The 26,143-nt window shown below is 52.3% G+C and overlaps 2 protein-coding genes across 3 annotated transcripts in view; both read right to left on the bottom strand.

The window, feature by feature from the left end:
* Positions 1-21,264, bottom strand: part of CHAT (choline O-acetyltransferase) — a 45,178-nt gene extending 23,914 nt beyond the window's left edge. Inside the window, exons 1-8 of one of the 2 annotated variants that reach the window (XM_040485725.1) lie at positions 21,053-21,264; positions 20,648-20,738; positions 18,866-18,968; positions 15,797-15,988; positions 14,858-14,976; positions 13,373-13,426; positions 11,717-11,897; positions 9,561-9,738 (exon numbers count right to left, since the gene is read on the bottom strand). In XM_040485725.1, coding sequence (XP_040341659.1) covers positions 9,561-9,738; positions 11,717-11,897; positions 13,373-13,426; positions 14,858-14,976; positions 15,797-15,988; positions 18,866-18,931 — 790 coding nt within the window. In that variant the 5' untranslated portion in view covers positions 18,932-18,968; positions 20,648-20,738; positions 21,053-21,264. The remainder of the gene's footprint in view (positions 1-9,560; positions 9,739-11,716; positions 11,898-13,372; positions 13,427-14,857; positions 14,977-15,796; positions 15,989-18,865; positions 18,969-20,647; positions 20,739-21,052) is intronic. The other variant, XM_040485726.1, reaches the window with a different exon arrangement.
* Positions 21,265-22,773: 1,509 nt separating this feature from the next.
* Positions 22,774-25,258, bottom strand: SLC18A3 (solute carrier family 18 member A3). Its single transcript, XM_040485724.1, has one exon. It carries the CDS (start codon positions 24,711-24,713, stop codon positions 23,169-23,171), a length of 1,545 nt encoding a protein of 514 aa, XP_040341658.1. The 5' UTR covers positions 24,714-25,258; the 3' UTR covers positions 22,774-23,168.
* Between the last annotated feature and the right edge of the window lie 885 nt (positions 25,259-26,143).

Genomic DNA, 26,143 nt, shown 5'->3' with positions numbered 1-26,143 from the left:
ATATGACTTCACTCATATGAGGACTGTAAGAGACAAAACAGATGAACGTAAGGGAAGGGAAACAAAAATAGTATAAAAACAGGGAGGGGGACAAAACAGAAGAGACTCATAAATATGGAGAGCAAACTGAGGGTTATTGGAGGGGTTGTGGGAGGGGGGATGGGCTAAATGGGTAAGGGGCATTAAGGAATCTACTCCTGACATCATTGTTTCACTCTATGCTAACTAATTTGAATGTAAATTAAAAAAAATAAGAAATAAAATTAAAAAAATAAATAAAAATTAAAAAAAAAAGAACAGAGGTGACAAAAAATAAAATGTTAACATGAAATCCCAGCATATCAATAATTACAGTGATAGAAATTGACAAAGTAGATTTAAAAAGACATCCTGGTTATATTCTATCTATAAGAAACTCACATCAAATATAATGATATAGACTGGCTGAAAGTAAAAGAAAGGAAAAAGATATATCAAGCAAACATTAATCAAAAGAAAGCAGGAGTTGCTGCATTGATATCAGATTAAGTAAACTTCAGGGCAAAAAAAATTACCAGAGACATTGAGGGGCATTACATAAAACAAAATGGTCAATCTACCAGAGCACCATGGTGGCTCAGTAGTTAAACATCCAACTCCTAATTTCAGCTCAGGTCATGATCTCACGGTTCATGAGTTTGAGCCCCACATACGGCTCCACACTGATAGTGCAGAGTCTGCCTGGGATTCTCTCCCTCTCTGCCTCTCCCCTGCTAGTGCTGTCTCTCTCAAAACCAACCAACCAACCAACCAACCAACCAACCAACAAACAAACATTTTAGAAAAAACCTAAACATGCAGATATCAATTTTATTCCTGGACATTTTTCCTAAAATGAAAATTTATGATCGCACAAAAACCTTTATATATAATATAAATATATATAATTGATATATAATATAAATATAATTATATATCAATTATATATTAATTATAATATATAATTTTTGGCTATTCAAATAAAGCTACTATAGTAATAGCTACTACACATTTTACAGCTATTATATACGATAGTAGCTTTATTTGAATAGCCAAAAAGTAGGAACAACTCAGATGTCCTCTAATGGGTGAATGATATCAACTACATACCAAGGAATAAATAAAAAGGAATGAACTATTGAGACATGGGACAGTGTGAATGAATCTCCAGAGAATTATGCCAAGTGAAAACAAGCCAGTCTCAGAAGGTTACATACTGTATGATTCTATTTGTATAACGTTCTGAAAACAATTACATTCTAGAAATGAAGACAGATTCTGGTTGCCAGGGGTTAAGGAGGGATGGAGTTGGAAGGGAAATGGGCTGTGATATCCTGGTTGTGATATCATACTAGAATTTTACAAGATATTAGCACTGGGGGGAAAGGGTACAGTGAGATTATTTTTATTTTTCTAGTTTTTTTGTTTTTTTGTGTTTTTTGTTGATTTTTTGAGAGAGCAAGCCAGGGAGGGGCAGAGAGGGAGGGAGAGAAAAATCCCAAGCAGGCTCCAAGCTGTCAGTGCAGAGCCCGATGTGGGGCTTTAGCTCACAAACTGTGAGATCATGACCTCACCAGCTGAAACCAAGAGTCAGACGCTTAACTGACTAAGCCACCCAGCTGCCCCCCTGGGGGAGATCATTTTTTACAAGCGTGTGTGCATCTATAATTATTCCCAAATAAGTTTAATTTAATTAAAAAAAAAAACCCTCAAGAACCAAGAGCTGCTCTTTCTTCTGGGTTTGAAATACCCTTCCCACAGAGGCCGATTTAAAGAGCTATCACACTTCCAGAATTAGGGGAGAGGTGGTGAGTTGAGAAGGGCAGGAGATTAAAAAAAAAAAAAAACTTCCCACCTGCTTTGTACCCCAAATATCATAAAATGGAAAATGAGAGGCAGAGACACAGCATCTGAGAAGAAAGGAAATAACAGAGGTGTCTGAGTGTAAGCACACAGAGTATGTGCCATGTGGGGAGCCCAGGGGAAGCACCTCCAAGGGTATCTTGGAGTTAATAAGGGTTAGAGTTCTGAGGCAAGGAGTACAGGCCATTCAGTCTAAGGCCATGGGTCACTGTCACTGACCAAATGGACGTTCAACAGGTATCCATTTGCAGTTCACCAGATTTTTCCATAAAGTGTGTGGGCCTTGGATAAACATCCCCAGAGTGTTTTCCCAAATCTAATAAGAGTTATCATTTAGCAAACAGCCTCTATGCACCAGGCACAAGACCACCTGCTTTGTAGTCCCTCTGCAAACCCTCGGTCCTGTCTGCAGGGCAGGGTGGCTATCCCCATGTCCTGGCCTAGGACACCAGGCTCCAGGGCACAGCAAGGAGAACCAGGTCAAGCCCAGGCCTCTTGCCCCTGAACCTGTGCCTCTCCCTGTCTGGATACCCTCATCCACAGGAGCCTTCGTGCTTCCACTGTGGGAGGACAATGGCCCCTGCAACACCACCCTCCTACCCCCAAGGAAGGAAAACAGCATTCAGCCTTGGGAGCCCAGGAGGTATTTCTGGGCCAATTAAATCAGAAAGGCTGTTATTGCTAATGTGTAATTGGTTTTAAAATCAGCAGACTTGTCTATCTCTGGATGACAATATTTAAATAGCAAAATGCCCATCCCGAGTGGTTCTTGTAAACCATGACTGAGGCCTTCTCCAGACGCAGCCGCCTTCTGTCAGTTCCCTCCTTGAAAGCAATGGCTCAGCTCTAATTGGCTGCTGGGGATAAATATTTACGGCGCTGTGTAAACAGAAGCATCTGCCCAAAGTCTGTTCACAGGATCTCCACGCAGCACCCAGGAAAGCCAGCGGGCTCCAGGGTGGGGGTGTGGGCTCTCTGAGTTGGCTATCCTTTTCCTACAAATTGACAAGTGCTGTAGTCTTCCAGACTCAGGGCAGAATGTCTAATTGAATTTCCAGACCAGGATAACAGTGTTGGACCTCCTGGGTTCAGGAAGGCCAAAGCTTCGAGGCTGTGCAGGGAGGGAGGTCCTGAGAGGTTATGCATGCCCTTCCTGAGGCCCCAAATCCCACCCTGCCTGCCAGGCCCTGAGGATCTCAGGCTTGGGGGACAGATACCCTGATCCACCACTGACCACCTGTAAGGGTGAACACTACCTCAACCTGTTGGAGACACAGCCTCCTATGTTCTGTGGGGATGAAATCCCACCTCACAGGCTATACTGAAGACTGAAAGCAAGGGACAGAAAGGGCCCAAGATAAGGTCAGCATCAAGGTGGACCTCCATACATAGTAGCTGCTAATATCTGCAGAAGTTGGTCCCAACCTGAATTGCATTCAAAGGTATTTTAAAAATATAGATTCCTGGGACACCTGGGTGGCTTAGCTGGTTAAGCATCTGACTCTTGGTTTTGGCTTAGGTCATGATCTCATGGTTCATGAGTTGGAACCCTGTGTCGTGCTCTGCGTGGACAGTGTGGAAACTGCTTGGCATTCTGTCTCTCCCTCTTTTTCTGCCCCTCCCTAGCTTATATGCACTTTCTCTCTCTCTCTCTCTCTCAAAATAAATAAATACACTTACAAAAAAAAGAAAGAAAGATGTGGTCCAAGGCCATTTAAAAAATATATATTCAGATTCCTAGGGCACCTGGGTGGCTCAGTTGGTTAAGCATCTGACTCGGTTTCCGATCAGATCATGATCTCACAGTTTTGTGAGTTCAAGCCCCACATCAGGCTCTGCCAGGCTTGGGCTCTGTGCTGGCATTGCAGAACTTGCTTGGGATTCAATCTCTCTCCCTCTCTCTGCCCCTCCCCTGCTTGCACTGTCTCTGTCTCTCTCAAAATAAATAAATAAACTTAAAAAAAAAACAACAACAAATTCCTTGGCCTCACTCCTATCACCCTGAAAAATCCCTGGGACCCCAGAATCTTTTTTAAGGGTCTCCCTAGATGATCCTGATGTTGTTGGCCAGCCCCAGTCACACACACCTCAACCCACCTGGGCTTAGCCTCATGTCCCACTTGGCAAAGGAAGCCCTCCTGAGCTATGACAGGCAGATGGGTAAGGTCCCCAAATTCCCTCTGGACACCTGTTGGAGGCACTCCTTTGGTTTTATCCTGTCCACTCTTGTTCTAACAATTCTGCTTATTCCAGTCTCCCAAAAAGACCTCAGGCTTCTGTGGGGCAGTGATGGTCCTGCTGGGTTTCTTAGCTCTTGGACCCCCAGGAGGGCATTCTGTGTTGGCTGTTGATGATTAGGCTGAAGATATAGATGACAATACACATACTTGTCTTGTAACATATTCTCAGAGATTTCATGTAAGAAGTGCTGGGGGAGTGTCAAGGGGGTGTGGAGACATGGGGTACAGAGAGGGAGCATGGGCTTTATGGCAGACAGCTGGCTCCACTGCTCTGTGAGCTCCACCTTCTCAATGTCATAGCAGAGGATTGGGTGGGGGAAACTGTGGGCTGGCAGTGGGAGCTGTCTTGGTTGGGAGGCAGGGTGAAGGATCAGGGTCCCGTTTTCTAAGGAGAGAGTTGATAAAATCAATTGCCCCACTGTGCCTCAGTTGACCCTATGACAATTCAGGGGCCGATTTTGTCTGAGCTCAGGTGCCTCCATCCAGGCCTCCACCATGACAAGAGGAGCTCAGCTTGGCTGAAGCCTTTTGTTAGACAGCACCTGCCTGGGCCCAGTGCCCATGGGCATTGGTCTCTGCCCAGGTCCGAGGAAGGGAGGTGGAGACCTTGGGACTTGGGCTTTCCATTGTGCTAGTTGTGATACTGTTGTGGGCGAGTCAGATGCCCACCCCAGCTCCCACAACCACACTGGAACCAGGAGAGTACCTCCCCAGAAGTTGAGGATTTGAGAGTGTTGTTTGCAATGATCACCACCATCCCTGGGACTCTCAGTAGCACTCCCATGCCATGAGTCCCCTCCATGGGCTCATTTTTCACTCCCCTCTTCTCCCCCTTCCTGAACCCCTTATGACATCTGAGTAGTGATGGCTAGTCCCCTTGCATTGCCAATCTTTTCTGAAAGTGTTCTGTTCACCTTCTGCCTCAACAGGAGGGGGCACCCTCTGAGGGAAACACTTCCCTATGTCCTCTCACGGGAGACTATTTTCCTTCACATTCATGCACCCCAGTGCCAGGTGGGGTAGGTGGCTTTCTTCTCCCTGTTCCTGCTCCTGAACACGTCTTCACTGCTTTTCCTTTGGAGCCATAGCTATTAGACTTCTACCTTCTAACCCCCATCATTGTCACCCCTCTGTTGCTGTGTTCCCCTGACTCCCTCACAACACCCCCTCATGCAGATCTGGGCTCCTGGTTCACCTTTTTCCTCCCCATAACCACTCCAGTCTGAACACCTGTGCAGAGGATCTGGCCCACAGGGACCCTCCTTTCTCAGTCCCTCAATCTTCCACGTTTAACAGTCCAACCTTGGCATCCACTCCCACAATCACACCTGGGAGCTCATCACTACCAGGAACTGATGCCTTTGAAGTCTCAGTCTTAAGCATCCCACACTCAGACCACACTCTTGACTTTCTGATTCACAAGCTCTGTTATTCCACACTCTGCAACATGTCTTATCTCACTGACCCCTAAAAATCATCAACTCCACCACCTATTTCCACTATCAATCATCCACCTTTGTTTTTTACTTCCCTCCTGTCATGGGCTGAACTGTGTCCTCTCGAAGTCCCCAAGTTAAAGTCCTAACCCCCCCCCCCACAATTTCTCAGAATAGGACTGTATTGGGAGATGGGGTCTTTATTGAGGTAGTAAAAGTAAAATGAGGTCCTAATCCAATATATCTGGTGTCCTCATAAGAAGATATTAGGACTCAGACACATACAGAGGGAAGATCATGGGAAGACACAGGGAGAAGATGGCCATTGACAAGCCAAGGAGAGAGGACTCAGAAGAAACCAACCATGTCCACACCTTGATCTCAGACTTCTAGCCTTCAGAACTGTAAGAAAATACATTTCTGCTGTTTAAGCTACTCAGGCTGTGGTACTTTGCAAAGGTGGCCCAAGCAGACTACTACACCTCTTTACTCATTTCAGATTCCAATACTGTAACTATTCCCTTGCCCTATCTTCCACCTCTCTCCCTTGGTTATATTCTCCTACCTTAGCTGAATCTGATGACCCACTTCTCTTTGCCTGAACCTGAGGAGCTGAACATTGTAAGGAAAAAAAATTGCGAAACAATACTAATTAGTTTCTCTTAAAATGTATGGCCCTCAAGCCCTCAAATATGAGCTCAACACAGTCCATAAATCTCATCAAGTTTTCCAAGAGGCTATTTCTTGCATTCTCTTTTGCCTTCAGAACCCACCCTGCCTCTCTCAGCTCATGGCCATAGCTCTGCTGATCTGAGACTAGAAGCCACCAGTCAGGTACCTCCTCATATTCCTACCACCACAGCTACAGACCCATGGACCACGGGCCCAGCTTTTGGTTTTCCCGGTACCAACCAAAGCCTCTTATTCTCTGGGTTCCATCTCATTTTGCCTTTGCAAGAATCCCATGCGTCTGTTCATCTCTTCTGTCCTCATTAATGATTTCTCTTACCAAAGTACTTCCATACATGTGTGTACATACAATGATGCATTTGCCTCTCCTACTAAAGACATTTTCCTTGACCCCCATCAACCCCCAGGAACAGCCCCATTTTTCTGCCTTTTTAATACCAAAATGTCTTAAAAGAGTCATCCACACTTAACTGATTTTACTCATTGACAGTGTCATCAACAATTTCTTCCTGCTGTTGGATCGCATTCATCAGCATGCAACCATTTGTTCTTCCTACTCCCCAGCCTGACTTTGGTGAAGGTCACCGATGACTTAGGGTTGCCAAACTCTGACTCCCCTCTTGTCCAGCTCTGCTTGGAGCCATCAACAGCATTCCAAGTAGTTGGCCACTTCCTCCTTCCATTTGAATCTTTGTGACTCATCTCCTGGTTTTGCTCTTGACTTCATGGGCTGCTCTTTCTCAATCCTCTTTGTATCTTTCCCTACCTGACCTCCGAGGACCCATTCTGCTGTTTCTAGATGATCTCACCCAGGTCCATGACTTTAAATATCACTTATGTGCTGATGGCTTTCAAATTTATGTCTCTGTACTGACCTCTGTCTTGAGCTCCAGACACATAGATCTAATTTGACATCTTCACTTAGATGACTCAAGGCATCTCAAACCTGACACACTTAGAAAGGACTTCATTCTGCAGCCACTTCCCCAAACTGGTTCCCATCTCAGTGAATGGTACCACCATCTACTCAGTTGCTTGAATCAAAAACCTCGGAACCATTCTCTTTTCTTTTCCTCCTTGTTACTTCTACTTTGCAATATATCTGGACCTCACCCATGTCTTTCCATCTTTACTCTCAACCTTAGTCCAAGCTGCCACGATCTTTCACATCTATACTGAAATCATTTCCTAAATGGCTTCCCTTCTGTGGGTAGGGGATGCTCCAGGAAGGGGGTCTCTGTGAAGGACTGGTTTCCTGCTGTGCAGATGACACAGTCAGTGCTAACCAGATTAATTGGATTTCCGAAGGGAAATCGTGTGGGCCCCTCTTTTCTGTCACACTTCCCTCAGAAACAGCACTTCCATTCAGAAAGCCAGATCAAGTGCCATTAACAAATTAATTCCGATTAGCACAGCCCAAGCACTTAAACCTCAAGGCAATCCCGGTCAGTACTGCAGGGAGATAGCTTGGCCTGCTAATAAAGTGGAAACTATATTGGAAGCAAAGGCGATTGTTTGATGCCTGTCTCTGTCCCTGGAGGGGAGGAGAGTGGGATCTGATTACACTATGGTCTCCTGAGGGAATTAACTCACTTCCCAATGACAAGTTATTAATTCCCCCATTTGGTGGTCAGGTCTGTGAGAATGGGGTCAGCTCTCACACCCTCCTGTGTCCCATGCATCCCCTGATTTAGGACTGAGCATTCCTTGGGTACCCAATAATTGAATGAAAAAGAATTAACTGGTAGGTAGGCAATAGGTCTAGGGCCTAGTATCATTAGTAACCCTTCATTCTTTTATTTAACAAATATCATTGGGGCCCAACTGTGTTTGGCACAGCAGATTGAAAAGTTAATCCAAACAGATGAGGCCCCTGTTCCCCTAGAACTCATAGACTAGGGGAGGGAGGCAGATAATCAGCATGCATCAAACAGATGAGATGCTGGTTTCAGAGAGTTACAAATGCAAACAAGGTAAGAAAATAGGACAAGGTGACAGAGTGTGCTGAGTTGGGGATGCACTAGGAGGGTCTGAGCCAGTGACACCTAAGCTGAGCTCTGGATGGTGCAAGGAGCCAGTTAACCCTGGCAAAAGAACTTTCTAGGGAGAGGGATCAGAAAATGTAAGTGCCTACTGCCCGAGACCCAGGCCCTACCACCTTTTCATTCTCTCAACACGTCCAGCATGGCCATCTTTGCTGGCTGGTTGGTCTCCATGTGGAACCAGGCAGGGCAGACATGTCCCTGCTGGGCAGTCGGCTTTGCCCACAGCCAGCCTGCTATCCCTCCCTCCTGCTCTTCTCACTCATGTCTAAGCGCTTTGCAAAATTCACACCTCTTCCAATGAAATCTTTCAAAAGCTTCCCAAGTGGAAGGGCTCCCTCTCCTTGCTGAAGTCCCGGAGCACTTATTTGGTACCTGCTGTCTCTATTGCTTTACATGGGTAGATACTGCCTTACTGTGTACCTGAATCTGCTCCCCCATGCCTTCCCTTACCCTGTCCAGTGGGCTGCTTGGGGGCAGTAGCTTCATCCTCTCTGCCTCTTAGACTTTCTAGGCCTAGCCCAGACTCTCAGCTGATAGACACTCAGGGAATCTGAATGGACATCTGGCCAAATGAGAGCCCAGGGGCAGATGGAGGTCCACAGAAGCCTCCCTTTTATTCCCCAGTCTCTAATAGAGGCAAAAAAGGAAAGCACTCCATCCAATTCCTGGGAATAAGGCTGGCTTTAGCTTTGAAAATTAGTTTCCGGAGGATGATTTAAAATTATTATGACTATTACCAGCTTTCTTGTGGGAATGCTTGGAAACTTTCATAAAAGCAGCAAGCCAGCCACAAGGATAGGTCAGCTTGAAGATGAAAAGTTCTAGGACTGAGAAATCACATGAAGGAGGCAGCCAACCATGCTCCCAGAGCTGTGCTCCATCCCAGACCTCCAGGTGACAGCTCTCCCAGTGACTCAGACCCCTAAAATGGGTACCATTGCTGCCCACCAGTAAAACACAATTGCTTAATTGTAGCCAGCCTTCCTCCAGCTCAACACTTCCGTCCCTCAATATTCCCAGACCTTCCAGGATTCCAGTGCTCATCAGCCTCACCCAGGAAGCTAGAATATTGTCAGATGAAAAACGAGGTGCCTGTAACTTCCAGGTGCCTCAGCTGACTTTCCATAGGGTCCTGAGTTGGAGGGAGGCCTGAGCTCCCCATGCTATGGCAAATGGGGATGAGGCATGGTGCGCAACCCTGGAGGAAGGAAAGCCAATGGGCATGAGGATGAGATGAGCGTGGAGACGCGCTGGGCACTGCTGCTAACCTTTCACGAGGACCGTCCTGGCCTCAGCCCACTCGCTCCTCCCTTCTGACGTCAGCAGGCCGATTGGAGGCAAGCGTTCATCCTCGTTGGAAGCCATTTTGACTATCTTTCTCAACTGAGTGAACAGATCCCCCTCACTGAGACGGCGGAAATTAATGACAACATCCAAGACAAAGAACTGTGGGGGAAACAGGTCAAACACGTCACTCATGGCAGCCGGCCCAAGGCGAAGGGCCTTCACTGAGCCTTCACACATGCGTATAGATAGGGGATACTCAGGCTCAAGGTATGTGATGGTTCCCTGAAAAGTCACATGTTGGGGACCTATCCAAATGCTGTTGACTGGGCTGGACTCTAAGCTTCCCCAAATCAAAGAGGGCCAGATTAACCTTAGCTAAAATAAAACCTGTTTCTATGGTTCCTACTTCAGGTAAAACTATTATGTTTGTGGGGAATTAAGTATAAATTGGTACAATTGCTATTGGAGGGCAGTGTCTATCAAAACTGAAAATGTGCATACCTTATGATTCAGCAGTCACTCTTATAAATGCATACTTTAGCCTTAGGCTTGGAGAAACATACACTCTTGTGCCCAGATATGTGAAGCAGTGGGCATATAAGCCTTATTTGCAATAGCAAAATGGTAGAGACAGCCTACGCGTTCTTCAGAAGGGGAACAGCTAAATTAAATGAGTTTATTTATCTAATGCATGTCTACTCATTGGTAAATAGGAATGAACTAGCTCTAGATACAGCTAGAGATAGATCTCAAACACACTGGTGAGTGGAGAAAAAAAAGCAAGTCAGCAAATGATAAGCAGAGGAAGATTCAAATGGAAAAATAACACACAAAATGCTCTATCCCTTTGTGTGCCCATATACAGGTGTACATGCATGTGCTTTGTATGTGAGACCTGTGAGCTATCATTAGTAGCTTTGAAGCCAGAGTCTTGGGCTTTGTGAAAGGTCTTATCTAGCCCCAAGTCAAGATCCCTTTTCTGCTGGTTGACATAAGTACCTGGTCCCATGTCCTGAGAAGCATACATGTGGCCTGGTTCTGAGCAGGAGCCCCAAGAGCATTTCTGAAATGGATGGATACTGCAGCACATAGGGGCTGGGAAATGAGTTTGACTTTTGAATGAAGACGGAGAAAGTTTCTTGTTTGTGGCTAAACTGTCATGTGGGCTTCCAGTGGGAACGCTAACCTAGGATGGCAGACTTTCACTGAGCTCCTATCCTAGAAAATGTCAGATGAACCCAAGAAGAAAACATTGTAGCACAAATAGCAGGGGAATCCTGGGGGGTAGGTTTTTAGCAAAACCAACCACACAAACAAAAAAAACAAAAAACCCCCACCAAAACTCAAAAACCAAAGCAAACCCAAACAAAACAAAACCAAACCAGAAAAAAACCAAATCCTAAACAAAACCGCTTTTTGTCAGATGAAATCATGAGGTGGAGTCTCAATATACAGACCAAATCGCCTAGTGGGCACTGGTAAGGGGTCAGGAGCCCTCATGCTAAGACTATCCCCTGGGGCCCCATGGGTCCTTGTTGGTTCCTGGAACCCAGTATGAAGACCTGAGCTGCAGGAGATGGGGCATTGGCCAGGCCTGGGAGTCCTTCTCAGTCTTGGACAGGCCACTCAACTTGTCTAAGTCCCATTTCCCCTTTTTTCAGATGGAGATTTAAAGGCCCCTCTGCAAGGTTACTATAGAACCAGGTGGGGTGCATACATGTAAGTGCCAAGCCTAAGGCCTGGACATGGATGTCCCGATGGGCAGTCTGTTAAGCTGTCCATATGTCTGCATGTGGTCTCCAGGAAGGCCACAGCCTGGGTGATTCATGAGGAGTTGCTAAGGCCATGCAGGGTCTCAGTCCATCCAGGAAGTTCTTTTGAGTTGACCTGGCTGGTCAGGGCCCATATAAGAGCCCACATAAGTCATTCTCAATTGATGACTCTCCTTGTTCTTAAAATCTAATTCGTGGAGAGAAATGGGACTGAGTAGGAATCAAGAAACCCCACTTTGGGGTCATGCTGTCCCAGCTCACTGTCTGCCTCTGAGAGCGGGCTGAGCATGCCTGGTGAAATAGGAGTGGGTAAGTACTCATGCACCCTCCCCAAGCCTGAGATGCAGCAGAGAGGGGCGACTGACCTGGTTGCAGCAGGCCACAATGACATGCTCTGGCTCGGGCATGACACTGCTCTTCTGGGCCACCAGTGTATCCTGGATGTGGCCAGGGAGGCGGTAGGAGGAGAAGAGCCCGTAGTATTGCTTCATACAGAGTGGCTGCCCTGACAGCTGGCCCTTGGCACAGTCGGTGGGGATGGAGTGACTGGAGAGGGAGAGCAGGGAGGGAGGCAGGGAATCAGAATTGCTTCTACTAGACTTGATCAGGCAAAGCAGGGCACAAAAACCAGAACTGCGTTAGGATGGTAGTAAGAGAGCTGGATTCCTCACTTTTTAAAGTAGTGGAGTGCCCCATTTCCAAGGTCCATGGACACCCTCAGGGTCTGCTCAAGCCTCTGATTGTTTCCCTCACCCCTGCCTCAGGCAGCCCTGTGCCTTCGCTTCTGCTGATCTTTGCCTGGCATGCCTTCACCCCACCTCTGCACTCAACTAATTTGTTTAGGAAAACTTCCACTCCTTTAAGAGCCTACTCTTCCATTGCCTCTTCCAGAAGCCTTCTCTAAATTCAAGGTAGAAAGTTCTCTTTTTCCTGTGGTCTCAGCGTATCTTGTGTCCTTCTCTACTTCCTCCCTGACCTTTTACTCCTCCTCCTCCTCCTCCTCTTCCTTTCCCTATTCCTCCTCCTTCCTCCATCCCTCTCCCCTCTCCTTCATCTTTGTCTGTCTCCCCTTCCCTCCTTCTTTCTTTCTCTTCCCTTCCTTCCTCCACTTCCTCCCCCTCCTCCTCTCCCTTCTCTCTGCTTTTATCTCTTTCCTCTGTCCTTCCTTCTTCCGTCCCTCTCTCTTCTTCCTCTTCCTCTTCCTTCTTCTCTCCTCCCTCCCTCCATCTCTACTTCTCCTCCCTCCCTTTCAGGCAACAAATGTTATTGAGCATTCCTCTGTGCCAGGCACAGGGGGTAATAGTGGCATCTTTCTGGGATCTGGGATTATAGTGGCAAGCAAAACACGAGTCTCCTGTTCTAATGGGGCACAGGTCCTGGGATATGTAGGTGGAACATAGGCAATAAGCAGCAAGTTGATAGATGGGAAGGTTTTGGATAATGAGACAGGGTGATAAGGACCAGATATGTAAGCTGAGCCTTGAGGGGAAGAGGCAGCCCCAAGATGAGCTGGGGCAGAGTGAGGGTAGGGTGTTCCATGGCCCTGCTGCTCAACGTGCAGGTGCCACACTGAACCATAGGAATCGGTGGGAGCTCTCAGAAACTTCTACAGCAATTTGATGGAGGAATTTTATGTCTATTGAATCTATAGTAAACATAAGATATGTGGTTGTGTATTTTGTACCTCTGTACCATTTTTCTGCAAATTCATTTTGGTAGAGTGTGTGAGTGGGGGTGCATTTTAAAGAGATCAAGGAAGGAGAGTGCTTACCCTAGGAAGAGGAACCACTAATGGTTGGGTCAGCTGGGGTAAAGGTTATCCTGATGCTGCAGGAGCTGGGGCGGGGGCGGGGAGGGGGGTTGGTCCACCTGCTCTATGACATGAGCCAGGAACACAGAGCTGAAAAAGACAAGGTCTCTGCCCTCTGGTTGCTCCTTGACTAGTGTAGCAGGGAGACAGATGACTCAACAGGCTGTGCCAAAACAGGGCTCTGCCCTTCCCAGCCTGGGCCCCATCCTACCTGTCCAGCAGGGTCTTGTAGCTGAGCACGCCAGAGATGAGGTTGGCTGCGAACCTGCAGAGACACATGAAGCCTTAAGTTCTCCTCTCAGGGGCTCAGGCCCCTTCCCTTTCTCCAACATTCCTCTCCCTCCCCTCCACCTCCTTTCTCCCAAACTCAGGACCACCCTCCAGATGCCAGGCCTCAGTGGTACACTAATCTGATGGGATTCCTGCTGCCTGCCCACCCCCCTCCCTCGTACCATGCTGTCAGTCCTTCACAAGCCTTGGATTAAAAATGGTCCTGTGGAGCTAACTGGGAGGAGGAGAGGAAAGCAGAAGGTGAATGAGAAGGAGGAGGAGGAGGAGGAGGAGGAGGAGGAGGAGGAGGAGGAGGAGGGAGAGAAAACGAGCAGAGGCCACAGAGCAGGCAGGAGAAGGCTGGATGGTCAGGGGTGGGTTTCGCCCTAGGAAAGACCAGTGCTGGGGCTGAACTGGAAAAGGAACCTGGGTTTGGGGAAATCCAGTCTCCCAGGAAAAGTCAATTTCATTCGGTGCTAATGAAGATGAAAGTAAGTGCCAGGAGGAAAAGAGTCACCAGAGAACTGTGCCACAGGGCCATGTCATCTTAACTGCCCATGGGTGATGGCCCTGGCTTAAGGAGGAAAAATGTCCCCTTGTAAGCAGTTGGAGAACTGTTTTCAGCAGCTGCTCATCCATTTATCTGCATACTTCCTACTGGCATGGGAAGTCCAGGCTTGCAGGCTGCCTGACCAGCAGTCAGTTGGGCTAGTCTCAGTGAGGAAGGAGGGGATGGGGGTCTAACTAGCATAGCTGAGCCCTGCCCACAGGCCAAGGTAGGCCCTGCCTCTTTTGTTTGGTTGGTTTTTCCTCTCTGAACTGTCCCGATGCTGTGCCACATTGGATTTGGCTCTAAGAGACTCCTGTAGGGAGACCTTTCCTCCCTGCCACATCCCTGTGTAAACTCCCCCCCACCCCCCCATCAACATCAGTGGGCCCAGAGGCCATTCCCGTGGCTCAGTGAGCCCTGAAATTGCAGCAGATGGAAAAGGCTCTGGCGGCGGCAGCTGGCAGGAAGGAACCATTTCCACCCCCTTGGAGCCTCTGTTTAGATAGCCTGGTGCAGTGCATCCCAGTGACAAGCCCAAGACTCAAGTACTGGTAGGGCAGAGATGCATACCTCCTTCCAGGGCCTCAGCCAGGTCAAGAATGCCATGGGGACACCTGGGGGCCCATGACCTCCATTTACTGACCACTCCACCTCAAATAAATATATTCCGAGGAAGACCCTGTGTTTGTCACTCATATTGTAGCCTCATCTAACCAATTTCCCAAACCCATAGCCTGGACTGCCTCTGTCTCAGAGGCATTTGGTCTCAGAAATCTCAGCCAAGGCACAAGCGTTGACCTTTCCTTCCTGCTACTGGAGCCAGGACCCCAGGCAGGCTCTCAAGCTGTGAATTCAGGAGCATGGTGGCCTCCTCACCTTAGCTGGTCATTTGTATCTTGAAAGTGCTGGCGGGCAAAGATCACAGCTGGACTGGAGTTTACAGGCAGGGCCAGGCGGTTATTGAGATACATGTCATTCAGCCAGTACTCAGACACCTGTTGGGGAAAACGGGAGGGGTGCCATTACCCCGCAAGGTCACACACGCCCCTCTGAACAAAGGCACCTTGCCTCGAGAGCACCCAGTCCCATCCTGGCAGGCCCAAGGGACAACCGAGACACTTTCTTGGACCATGGACTTTGTTCGTTCATTCCGCAAATGCACATGGAGCCCTAGTGATGCGCTAGGGCCTGTGTGCTCTCCAGCCCACCGTGACTATCCTTCATTTTTGCCCCATGCCATCCTTCTCTTCCATCCCAGTTTCCCATTCTGGGTGTTTGGTACTTCATCCCTGTTCTCTGCCCATCTTTATGTGTGTCTTGTTCATGCTTTTCACCCTTCTTTGTTTCCCTGAACTTACCTCTATCTTCTGCCACCCCATCACTATCTGCCATCCCTGTCCCCCATCTGTCTCCATCTCTGTACCCTGTCTTTCCCTATTGCCCCATTTCTATCTCCTGCTGCCCCCACCCCTGTTCCCCTTCCTTATCCCCCATCTGTCCTCCATCCTTGTCCTTGTCTGTCCCCCATCCGCAACCCCTGATGTCTTCTACCTGTATATCCTGTCTCTCCCCAGCACTCTATCTCTATCCCCATCTGTCCCTTTTTGGTCCCATCCCTATCTCCCATCCCACATCCTGTCTGTCCCTTGCTGTCCCCCTGTTTCTCCTCTCATCCCTATCCCTTCATCTGTCCATCTTTGTTACCTACCTGCCTCTCATCCAAATCCCTGTCTCCGTGTCTGCTCCCTGCCCCCCACCCTGTGGGTCCCTTGTCTGCCCCCATGCCCTAGTCTGCTCCCTCTCAGCAACTCTTACCCAATTGGCTGTCTTCTCCTGTCGTTCCAGGAGCTTCTGCTGCAGGGTCTCACCAAGGCCACCAGGGGCCCCAAACCTCTGCACAATGGCCTGGCTCCTCTTGAACTGTTCTTCAGGTACTAGGTGCTGCATGCACCGCAGGTAAGTGGCCAGGGTCTGCTGCAGTGGGGGCACTGGAAGTTTGGGCAACTCCTGGAAGAGAGCGTTCACCAGCACTTGCTATGCCTGTTCTTGTGTGGGGTCCATGCCTGTCCGTGAGATGATCCCCACTGTGTGTCTCCATCTGGCCTTATCCTTGTTCTACACTCTGGGTCTTGCCTATTTCCAGGGCTCAGCTCAGCAGAATTATGAACTTAGGAAACTTCTATTTGTTTTTTTCTCGTACCCCAGTCCTGCCCCCACGAGGGGATAAAGTGTAGAGGAAAATACCTTGATGTTGGCACCAGACAGACCTGGGTTCATGCACTGACCCTGCTGCTAACCAGCTGTGTAATCTTAAGCAAACCACCTCACCTTTGTGCCTCAGTTTCCCCTCCTGTAAAATGGGGATAATAACCTCCACCTCTCATAGGATCAAACAGATCCTATGTGAAAAGTGCTTTTAAATCACAAGGAATGGGTCTAAGATGAAACAGATCTGTTACTGATATTGGATACTTATCACTCTTAATTTAGGGATTGTTTCCAGCTGGGGCTTCAGAAGTCAGTTGATCTCTGGACCCAAAGGGTATAATACTAATGGAGAGATTTGGACAGGTGAAAGATGGCGGGAGGCATAGTTCAGAATCCTGCAAGTTGTTTCCTAAGAAGGTGACTCATGTCCTGGCTCCTTACTAAGCCCTTCCCAGTTATGAAAGCCAGGAGCCCCATTCTGCTCCATGTGGGTACAGGGCGGGGGAGGGAGAACAGAGAGTGCTGTGGATGTTCTTCCTATCTTAGCCTTTCTGAGCCCCAGCTTCCTAATCCATAGGACATAAATAACAATTCCTACCTGAGTGGAGCACAGACAGAATTAAATGAGAGAAACCACTGGCCCCAGATAAGCACATCATAAAATGTTATGATGTTACTGTCCCCCTCTAAAAGGGATTCCTAAAAGGAAACCCATAACTTCTGGGGACTCCCAAAGTGTGGAGAGAGTCTGAATAGAACTCTCCACCAATGTCTCCCCTTTCTGGATGCCATGCTTCCTAATTTACCAGCTGTGTTCACCCAGGGATCTCATGCTTGTGTTCAACCATGTTACGGCTGACCTGGGCAGGGATTTTCCTTCCATTTTCAGATGAAACTGAAGCCCAAAGAGTGGAGAAACTAGTCCATGGTCACCCAGCAATATGATAGCAGAGTTGGGACCTGAAATCAGTCTTCATCCAACATCCACTCTGCTTCTTCCTCCTAGATTGTTCTCTCCCTTCCTCCTTGGTCCTTTTTCCATTCCTCCTTTTCCTTCTTCCTCACTAAGCTAGTTACAGTCAGAAACCAGGACTTTTCATATTACCGATAAAGTTTACAAAGTTGGCAGTAGGTAGTCACCTTCTTTCAGGGGTTTTTCCCCTTGGGGTGGGGGTGACAGTGAATTTCCACCCCTGGCAGGCTGTGGAGTAAAGGGGTCCATTCAAAGCTTGCCTCTGCTTTGCTCCTGCCGCTGCATGGGTTGAGGCCCTCCCCAAGTGGCCCTTGGCAGACAAGGACCAACCACGGGAGCCTGTGCTGATGAATGAATGAGAATCTTGCCTGCCTCATCCTGTCTTTAGAGTTCACTACTCTAGGGGGAGGGAGGAGGGTGTCAGTGCCAACTATGTGCTATCCTGCCCCAGGGAACTCTCAAGGACCAGGGTGGTCTGGGTAGCATTCCAGGTTCCTCAGCCCACTTCAAGAGAGCCAGGTCCAGACCCCCATCCAGCTGCTCTGGTTCCCCCTCCCCTGTCTTGGGGTCTGGAGGCCTCTCTGGTGGGTGAGTGGGCAAGTACCTGCAGAAAGCCAAGCCCAGCTGGTGGCCTTTCCAAGAGTGCCAGCAGGCCTGGCTGGGGTCCCAGCTAGAAACAGGTCACCCTTCCTCAGGGCTCTGACAGGGTGCTGGGACTCAGAGTTATGGGGAATCAGCGATGGGTAAAATGGAATGAGGCAGAAAATCTCTGCTCACATGTCGTAGCCCCATGGGGCTCTTCCCCAGACTCTCCTAGGTTTCTGGCCCACACCTGGGGCTAGATAGAGGCAGGGAGGTGTACTAATGAGGGTCTTTGGACACTAGGGTCCCAGGTCAGTACACATTTCCTGGGAAGTTCATGTGAACCAGGCCCTAGACTGGACTTAGGGACAATGGAAAGAAAAGGCCTGCTCCCAGGGAAGCCACATTTCAATGGGAGGGACATGCCATGGCAACACTCAACAACAGAGATGTTTGTGGGCTGCAAAAGTCAGGACAAACAACATGGTGAGCAGCGTCATGGGTAGAAGCCTAAAAGTTCTGATCAGGATTTCAAATGAAGCCCTGGGTAAAGAAGTGGCAAGAAGACTAACTTAGCAGAGGGGCCAGCACTGCAACAACTCACAGACTAGATAAGCTGCTCCATCACTTAAGAAGGTAAGGAAGGAGGATGCCTGCCTAAGGAGGGGTGGCATTGTCCTAAACCAGTGGGGAAGAGATGCCCAAGGCTCCAGGGCTGAACCAGTAACAGTAGCCGGGACTGGGAGGTGACCTGGCTTAAGGTAGAAATTCAGCCTCACCCTAAGGCAACTCCACTAGGCTCAAAGCCATTGGAAGTGGAACTTGGGGAGGAGAAAAAGCCCTGGGAGAAGAGAGAGTACCTGGCCCAGGTCAAGGGCTCTTCCTGGCTTTGGGGTTAGGAAGTGTGGCTCTCAGAATTCCATCAGCATCCCCTGAAACCACTCCCAGCCCTTCGAGGCGTTCCCAGGCTCCTCAGTGGGCTCAGAGCAGGACTGCAGCCTGGACTTCATGCCCTGGAGAGTGCAGGGTTGGGGGCTAGTCTCACACAGGACTGTTCTGGAAGCAAGAGTATGTGAGTAGGGAGAACAGGGATGAAGGAGAGAGCTCCAAAAGTCACTCACAGACTCCTCCTCACTGCTGGGCGGTTTTGCTGCCATCTTATGGGGAGCTTTTTCCAGTATGGGCATCTTGGTGACTCCTGGCTGGGGAAGCAGAAGTGCAGACCTGGGGACCAAGAAGCAGAAGGGCATCAGCACAATAGCCACATAAAGCTACATGGACCCTTCACCCCCACCCTGTGAAGAGGCTAGAGCTGGACATGGGCCCCAAATACACAGGGCCTCATTGTAGACCTGGTCCCAATCTCCCAATCTCTGGACCAGGCCCCCTGACCACAGTGTCCTTTCTGAGTCCCCAGATGGGATAGAGTGGGGTCTAGAGTGAGCTTTTAGGTGGTCCCTACTCCATAAGACTGCCACCCAGGCTCAACCTACCACCTCAGAGCAGAGTGGGAGGGAGCGGGGCTGGACTCGCTCACTCCAAATCCATAAGGATTGGAGCACTTGCTTTGTTCCTGCCTTGGACCCAACAGATACCCGTTTTGCTGATTAAAATCTCTCTTTCCCACTAGACTGTGAGCTTCTCCTGTTGTGTTCAGTGCTTCATCTCTGGGACCTAGCTGCATGACTAGCATGGAGTAGGATCAGTGCTGGGTAGCTGAGTAAAAGGAACGCACGCATGCATCAATGCATGTGTAAATGAACACAGGTCCTCTAAGGCTGTGGGTTCCAGGAGCACTCTGGGCTGACTGGGAGCCTGGCCTCTGGCCAAGGCAAGGGTGGGAGTGGAGGACCCTGGGGCCTGCTGGACAGACTTGGACTTAGGCAATCTTTGGTTCCCAGGCTCCTAGAGCAGGTGGCATGGGAATGCTGAGGGAGATGGGACAGGGCAGCTGCACAGTCCAGGCCCCTAGAGACCACCTGACTCAACCTGGAGAGAAGAGGATTAATTTTTTATTCACAGTACAAGTGACACAGGCCAAGAGGGGGCAAAGGCCTATTTTTAAGGCTACCTTCTACCTTCAGAGAATGCGCTAAGCATAAGCCTCAGAGCCATGCATCCATGATTTCCACTCACCCATTGCCTATTCTCTCCCAAGAGCAGAAAGCTGACGCTTAGCCCATTTTATCCCTGCGCCCTCCCCCACCCCCCAGGCAAGCATGGCCCAGGTGGGAGCCAGGGTCCAGGCACAGTTGACCCAAGGGCAGAGCATCCAGAAAGATGGATGAATCAGGCTCCAGAATGGAGGAACCTAGCCTTCTTGGCAGTGCTAGGCAGAGACTATAGGCAGAGATGTGAACACTTTGTCAGGATGCTACAGACTAGGTGGTCCCTGGACCTTCCCTGGAGGGTAGTAGCTGCTCCCACTCCCAGTAACATAAAAGCAGCAGCATCCAAGTTAGGGTCTATCACAGCACCGCGGAGATTGGAAAGGTTGTTGAGGGCAAGGGCAAGTTGGTAAAGGCCCTAGTGCTCTTGGAGACCCCGTATCTTGGAAAGGTGTAAGATTGGAGCAGGGACAGCTTCCTGGGGACCAAATGGGAGGGCCTGGTCCTTGTTAGGCAGCAGCTGCTTTCCCTCCTTGGGCCATGGGCCCACAACAAGGAGGCGTATGTGTATGTGTGTGTATCTTTCTGTCTCTGGTGCTCTCCACTCTCTGCTGCCACCAGCATGGCTTCCGAGGACTATCAGGAGGGGTCTCTGCTCTGCCCAGGAGGCCCAACCCCAGCTCCGCCCTGGCAACAGAGGCAGTCCGTACTCTCTAGAGACTCCTTGGGACCCAGCTCATACTTGCCACCTGCGGTGGCTCCCCACCTCCGACTTCGCGAGAGTTGGGTGCTCACCCGCGATTCAGAGGGGTCTGGCTGGGTGAGATCCGCCAACGCCTTGACTGGGCACAGAAAGTGCAGACCTTGGCATTTAGCAGATGGGGATCTAGGAGAAGAGAGAAGTGAGGACATGCACGTGGAACCTCGGAGCCTGATGGTCAAGTTCTCTCCAAGCCCTTTCCCCCTAACTTCTCACCGTTCAGCTCCCTGTCCCCCTGCCCCCACTCCTGGTGGGGAAGAGCCAGAGCCGCGGAAGCCCAGTCTCCTGGCAGTTCCCCGACGGCCGCTTCAGTTCAGGGCTCGGAAATCCCGAGGATCTTGGGGTCTCTCGCCCCCGGCGCGGTCCTTACTCCGCGGCCCTCCGGTCTCTGAGCTTTGCTTGCTCCCCGCGCTGCGGTCCTCCAGCCCAGCCCTTCTCACCTGCCCTCCTCGGATCTGCCGCCTCTGCCGCCGCTCCACGGCACCAAGCAAGACTGGGGGCGCGAGTGTGAGCCAGAAGGGATCCAGGGGCGCGTCAGCAGTACGGTGGTGGGGGCCTCTGTCCACCTTAGAGCCTCCGACGTCGCCGGGTCCCTGCGGCCTCCCTACTGGCTGCCGGCGAACCGGCCGCTCTTGTCTTCTCCCTCCTCCTGTTCCTCCTCCCTCCCCTCTCTCCTCTTTCCTCCCTCCCTCAGCCCCACCCCGTCTCTCCCGTTCTTCCTCATTGCCCCCGCCCCCGCGGCTCCCTACGGCGATCCCATCTCCCGGCCCCTAGCCCCGGCTCGGACGGCTTCCCGGATGAGTTTGTGTAAGGGCAGCGGAATCCGGGCCGGGGAAGGGTGTGCAGAACATTGCCTCCCGCCCCCCCCCCCCCCCACCTCGCCTTGCCTTTTGCACCCCGCCCAGCCATCCCCAGTCGCTGCGCTCTCCCAACTCCATTATCCAAGCCCCGGTTGCGTCTGCACCACCCTGGGAAGGGTTGGGTCTGGAGAAATCTGCCCTCCCCGCCGTCTAGGCCAGGCTCAAACCATACCACAACTTCTTTCAAAATCATCATCATCATCATCATCATCATCATCATCATCCTGTTTGTTGATCACTGCAGGTCCTCCTTCCTTTTCTATTCCCACCCCATCCTTGCTGGCACTATGGGGTGAGGGTGTGGAGATACAGACCTGGGGATGCTCATAGACACTCCTCCCAGACAAAGCACTCCTCCCCCCACCCCAGATACAGATCCTTACACACCAACACATACAGACAGACCCACAAAGACAGACCCTGCCCAAACGCACGCAACACAGCCCAACACACAGACGAGGACAGACGTGCACACACCAGCAGTGAAGACTCTCGCAGGCATTGTTTAATACACAGGCGTACCCCAACTCTGCTGCCTCTCCTTGCCAGAATTGGAGGGCTCTTCGGCCTTCATCAGGCCGCAGGCTCCAGGACTGGGAGTGGCCTGCAAACGGGGGCCTGCGGCTCCGGAGACCTGCGCTCAAGGTGGGGAGAATTCTGACAGCCTTGGCCAGCTGCTTCCACCAAGGCCAGGGTAAGGGTGGGGGTAAGGGTGGGGGGTTGGCACCAGCTCCCACACTGGCACCCTCTTCAGTCACGGCTCAGACCCGCACAGCCAGGACACAGCAGACACATCAACAGTTCCCCCACTCCTCGAAGGATAGAGCCTAACTCTCTAACGAGCACACACGACACAAGCGCTTTTCCAGAGAGCGGATCTCTGCCCGGAACAGCTCGGCCCCTACTCCTCACCGGAGCCTGGACCGGGCAGGATGCGGGGCTCTGGCGTTTCAGAGCTCAGTGGCTGACACTGGGAGTGTCCTCAAGGGGCGGGGACTAGCGTACCCGGAGGGAGCGGATCCTCAGGCTCCCTCGGGCGTCGCCCTGGGGCGCTGCATTGGGACTGGGAGGGAGGGGCTGTCTCGAGGGAAGAGAGCCATGTACAACACGGTGTCTGAGGGTGGGATCCCTTGTTGGTTTTGCTTCTTTCATATCTCCTTTACCAGGTAGCAAGAGCCACAGGCTTCCCGAGTGCTTGCCAGACCTGGATCGGGGCTAGACTCAGCTCACCCTCCCCTCTGCCCTCCCCTCTGCCCTGGCCCTGTGCCGGGCCGCCCACCCTCATCAGTAAAGAGACTCGGTCTCGAACAGATATAGTTTATTGATTCTGGCCGGAAGCACCGCGGTGCTGCGGGCTAAGTTGGCACTGAGAGGAACGGAAGGAAAGACAGACAGACAGACGGACCGTTCTACACAGGGGAGCCCCGAGGTGGCGGCTTGCGCACCTCTTTATCTCTGCCAGGAGTGTATCGTTTTGTATGCTTCCGTGCTCCACGTCCCACTGGACTAGAGGGAGGGAAACACAGAAAGGGTCAAAGTGGGGGGATCCCGGCAGGCAAATCAAGATGGGCGAGAGTGTCGGATACTCGTTGGAGGGGTGGGCCTTGAGTCTAAGCTGGCCAGTACTCTCACAGAGTAGCCACCTTGACCCGGGGGGTGGGCGGTGAGGGGATGGCTCGGGAGAGTAGCTGGGCTGCTAGCTGTGGGTGTAGTAATTGTTGTAGACGTCCTCGCACTCGTCAAAGGGGCCCGAAGGGCTTCGAGGGGCGCCGTCTGGGTCGGCCACAGGGCGCTCACGCAGGCGCACAGCATCATACAGACCCTGCGGTGGCTCATCCAGCAGCACGTCGCGCTCAGAGCGGGAGCGCCTCAGGAGGCCCACGTTGCGCAGCAGCAGCAGGACCGGCGCGTAGAGCAGGTTGGCCAGGCCCATGCCAAGGCTAAGTTGCACAAAACCAAGCGAGTGCACTATGTGCCCCGCCACTATGGGCCCGAGAGCATAGGCCACGGAATAGGAGATGTCGGCGATGGCATAGACGCTGCCGTAGACCGAGACGTGGCGCACGTCCACGAGAAAGGCGAGCGTGGGCAGCAGTGCCGTGTCAACTAGCGCGATGCCGAAGCAGAGGCCGCAGAGTGAGATCACCAGTGGTGCGAAGGAGCGGCAGGCAGGCACCACGCAAGAGCTGGCGCCGATCACTGCCAGCCCTAGTGCTCCGTACAGCCACTGCAGGTGTGGATAGCGCGCCGCCAGGCGCACGGTGAGGTAGACACCTAGCACATGCGGCACGAAAGCTGGCAGCCAGGCCATGCCCGTCTGCCATTCAGACGCCGCCATCGTGTGCTCCATCCACGTGGCGATGGTGGGCTCGAGGAAGGCGAGGGGGATGTTGCAGGTGGTGAGCGCCCCGGCCACCACGGCGATGTAAGGGTCCAGCATGAGGCGGTGGATGGGTGTGCCTACCGGCAGGTTGGCTCGCGCCCGCGTCACGGCCGAGAAGGGCTTGGCCACCACCAGCAGCAACAGCGCGTCGAGCAGCGAAACAGCGGCGAGCACCAGAAAGGGCACAGGCTTGCCCGCGAACCCGTAGAGGAAGCCCCCGAAGGGTGGCGCCACCAGACTCCCGAAGCTGATGAAGGCCAGCGCCACGCCCAACGCACGACTGCGCTCCGGCTCTTCAGGATACTTGTCGGCGATCATGGCAATGCCGGACGTATCCGCAAAGGCTGAGCCCAGGCCTTGCAGGCTGCGTGCAGCGAAGAGCATAGCATAGTCCTCCGCGAACGCGAACAGCACGGTGGAGGCGAACAAGACGCCCAGGCCGATAAGCAGCGGCACGTCGTAGCTCATACGGTCAATGAAGGGCCCACTCAGGGGGTTCACCAGCAGCTGCAGGATGGCCTTGGAGGCAAACAGCACCCCGATCTTCACGTCCTCACTCTCCGTCGGGGACTCTGAGGTGTTGCCCATGTTGTCACTGCCACTGGCTGGAGTGGGCGCCTGCAGGGTGTGCACTTTGGGGCTCGTGGTGGGCCTGCCGGCCTTATGCATGTGGGCAATGTAGTCGGGCACGATGGGCACGATGACCATGTACAGCATGTTGTCCAGGAAGAGAGCCACGCACACGATGACCAGCACCAGGCGCCGCTGCCGCCGAGGATCCTGCAGCACTGCGCCCATCGCCTCCGACAGCTTGCTGGCTGCCGCCCGGGCCTGGCCCGCGGGCGCCGCGGGTTCCATTGCCTCTACTCCTCCGCTCTTCCGAGGACGCCTCCGCTGGGGCCGCCTGGGCGCGGGCGCCCTGCAGTGCAGAGCCGAGGGCACGGAACTTCGCGGGCGCGGTCCGCGCGGCGCAGCGCCCCCTGTGTCTCAGGTGGCTGCAGGGCTCATGACCCGTTGTCCCGGGAAAGGCAAAGACCCTGTCCGGCGAGACGCCTCCGGCCGTTCTCAGCCAAGCCCGGACCCGCCGCTGCTGGGCTCGGGGGCTGTCAGGGAAGGTGGGCGCGCCGAGTGGCTGGGGCCAGAGACTGAGCGCGCGGCGCCTTGGGCTCGTCAGGCGCGGTCCCCGAAGCGTTGAAAGGCCGCCCGCGCGGGCCGAAGGGCATGCTGCTGCCGCCCGCCCGCTGGCTCACTCGCCCCGCCGCCGCTCTCCCCTCCCTTCGCGTCGGCTCTTGCCTCCTCCTCCTCCGCCTCCTCTTTTTTTCCTTTCCACTCGGGGCTGTGACGCGGCGAGTCTCGGCCCCCGAGTGGTGCCCGGGCCACTTGCGTCGCTCATGCTAATGCGACGTCGGCGGGGCGGGGGCCGGGGGCGGGGCACGGCCGGGCAGGGGTCCCCTTCCCAGAGGCGCCAGGACTGGAAACCCTAGAAAGGGGTCTTGGTGTGAAGAGAGTACTGGTCAAGCCCTGGAGGATGGATGCGCCGCGCGAGGAGCGGGCTGTCTGTTCCTCCGCCCCCTCTCAGTTCTAGGACCCGAGGGGTTTGCACCCCTTCTTTTCCCCCCTCCCCAGAGGGTCGCTCAGCGGCCGTCCCCCAACCCTCCAGCCCTGCTGGAGAGAAAGGCGCCGGGGACTCCAGATCTCCGCCTCAGCCTGGATCTCCGCGCACAGCCGGCAAAGAGCCCCCGAGGTGAGCCGCCGCTGCGTCCATCTGTTCTCGCAGCTGGAATGTGGGGCTGCTATCGGTGGGGGGCCCGGTATAGATCCCCCCAACCCTTTCTCCGGCCCCACCCCCTTGGCCCCTTCCACCTTCGGGAAGGGAGGGGGAGACGCAGAGACTGCTGGGCCGGGTTCCGACAGACCGGCCCTTCGGGAGGATGTCATAGCAGAGAATTCCTGACTATTAGCTTCTGGGGATCGAGGGGAGAAGTCACCCTCCTCCCACCCGGGGCCCCGAATATCAGCCTTGCCCCTCCCATCCTCCCGTACAGCTTCGCCACCCTCTCCCAGCCCGTACTCCCCCTTTCAGCTTTAACTGTCCGGGTTTCCCAGCTCCGCCTCTTCTCCTTTCCCTCCTCCTGACCCCTCCCCATTCTAACTCCTCCCAGACCCTCTTAGCACTCGAACAAGTCCTCTCTCAGTTTCACTGAGGTCCCGCCCCCCGTCTCCAGAGCTGCCTCCAAGTCCCAGGTGGGCTCTGGGAGTTACGTGGCCGGGGTCCTCTCTTGGCAGCT

Source organism: Herpailurus yagouaroundi, unplaced genomic scaffold (assembly GCF_014898765.1).
Source record: "Herpailurus yagouaroundi ecotype Mexico unplaced genomic scaffold, PumYag 163, whole genome shotgun sequence".
Lineage (NCBI taxonomy): Eukaryota > Metazoa > Chordata > Mammalia > Carnivora > Felidae > Herpailurus > Herpailurus yagouaroundi.
This window is presented reverse-complemented; position numbering and strand designations above follow the sequence as displayed.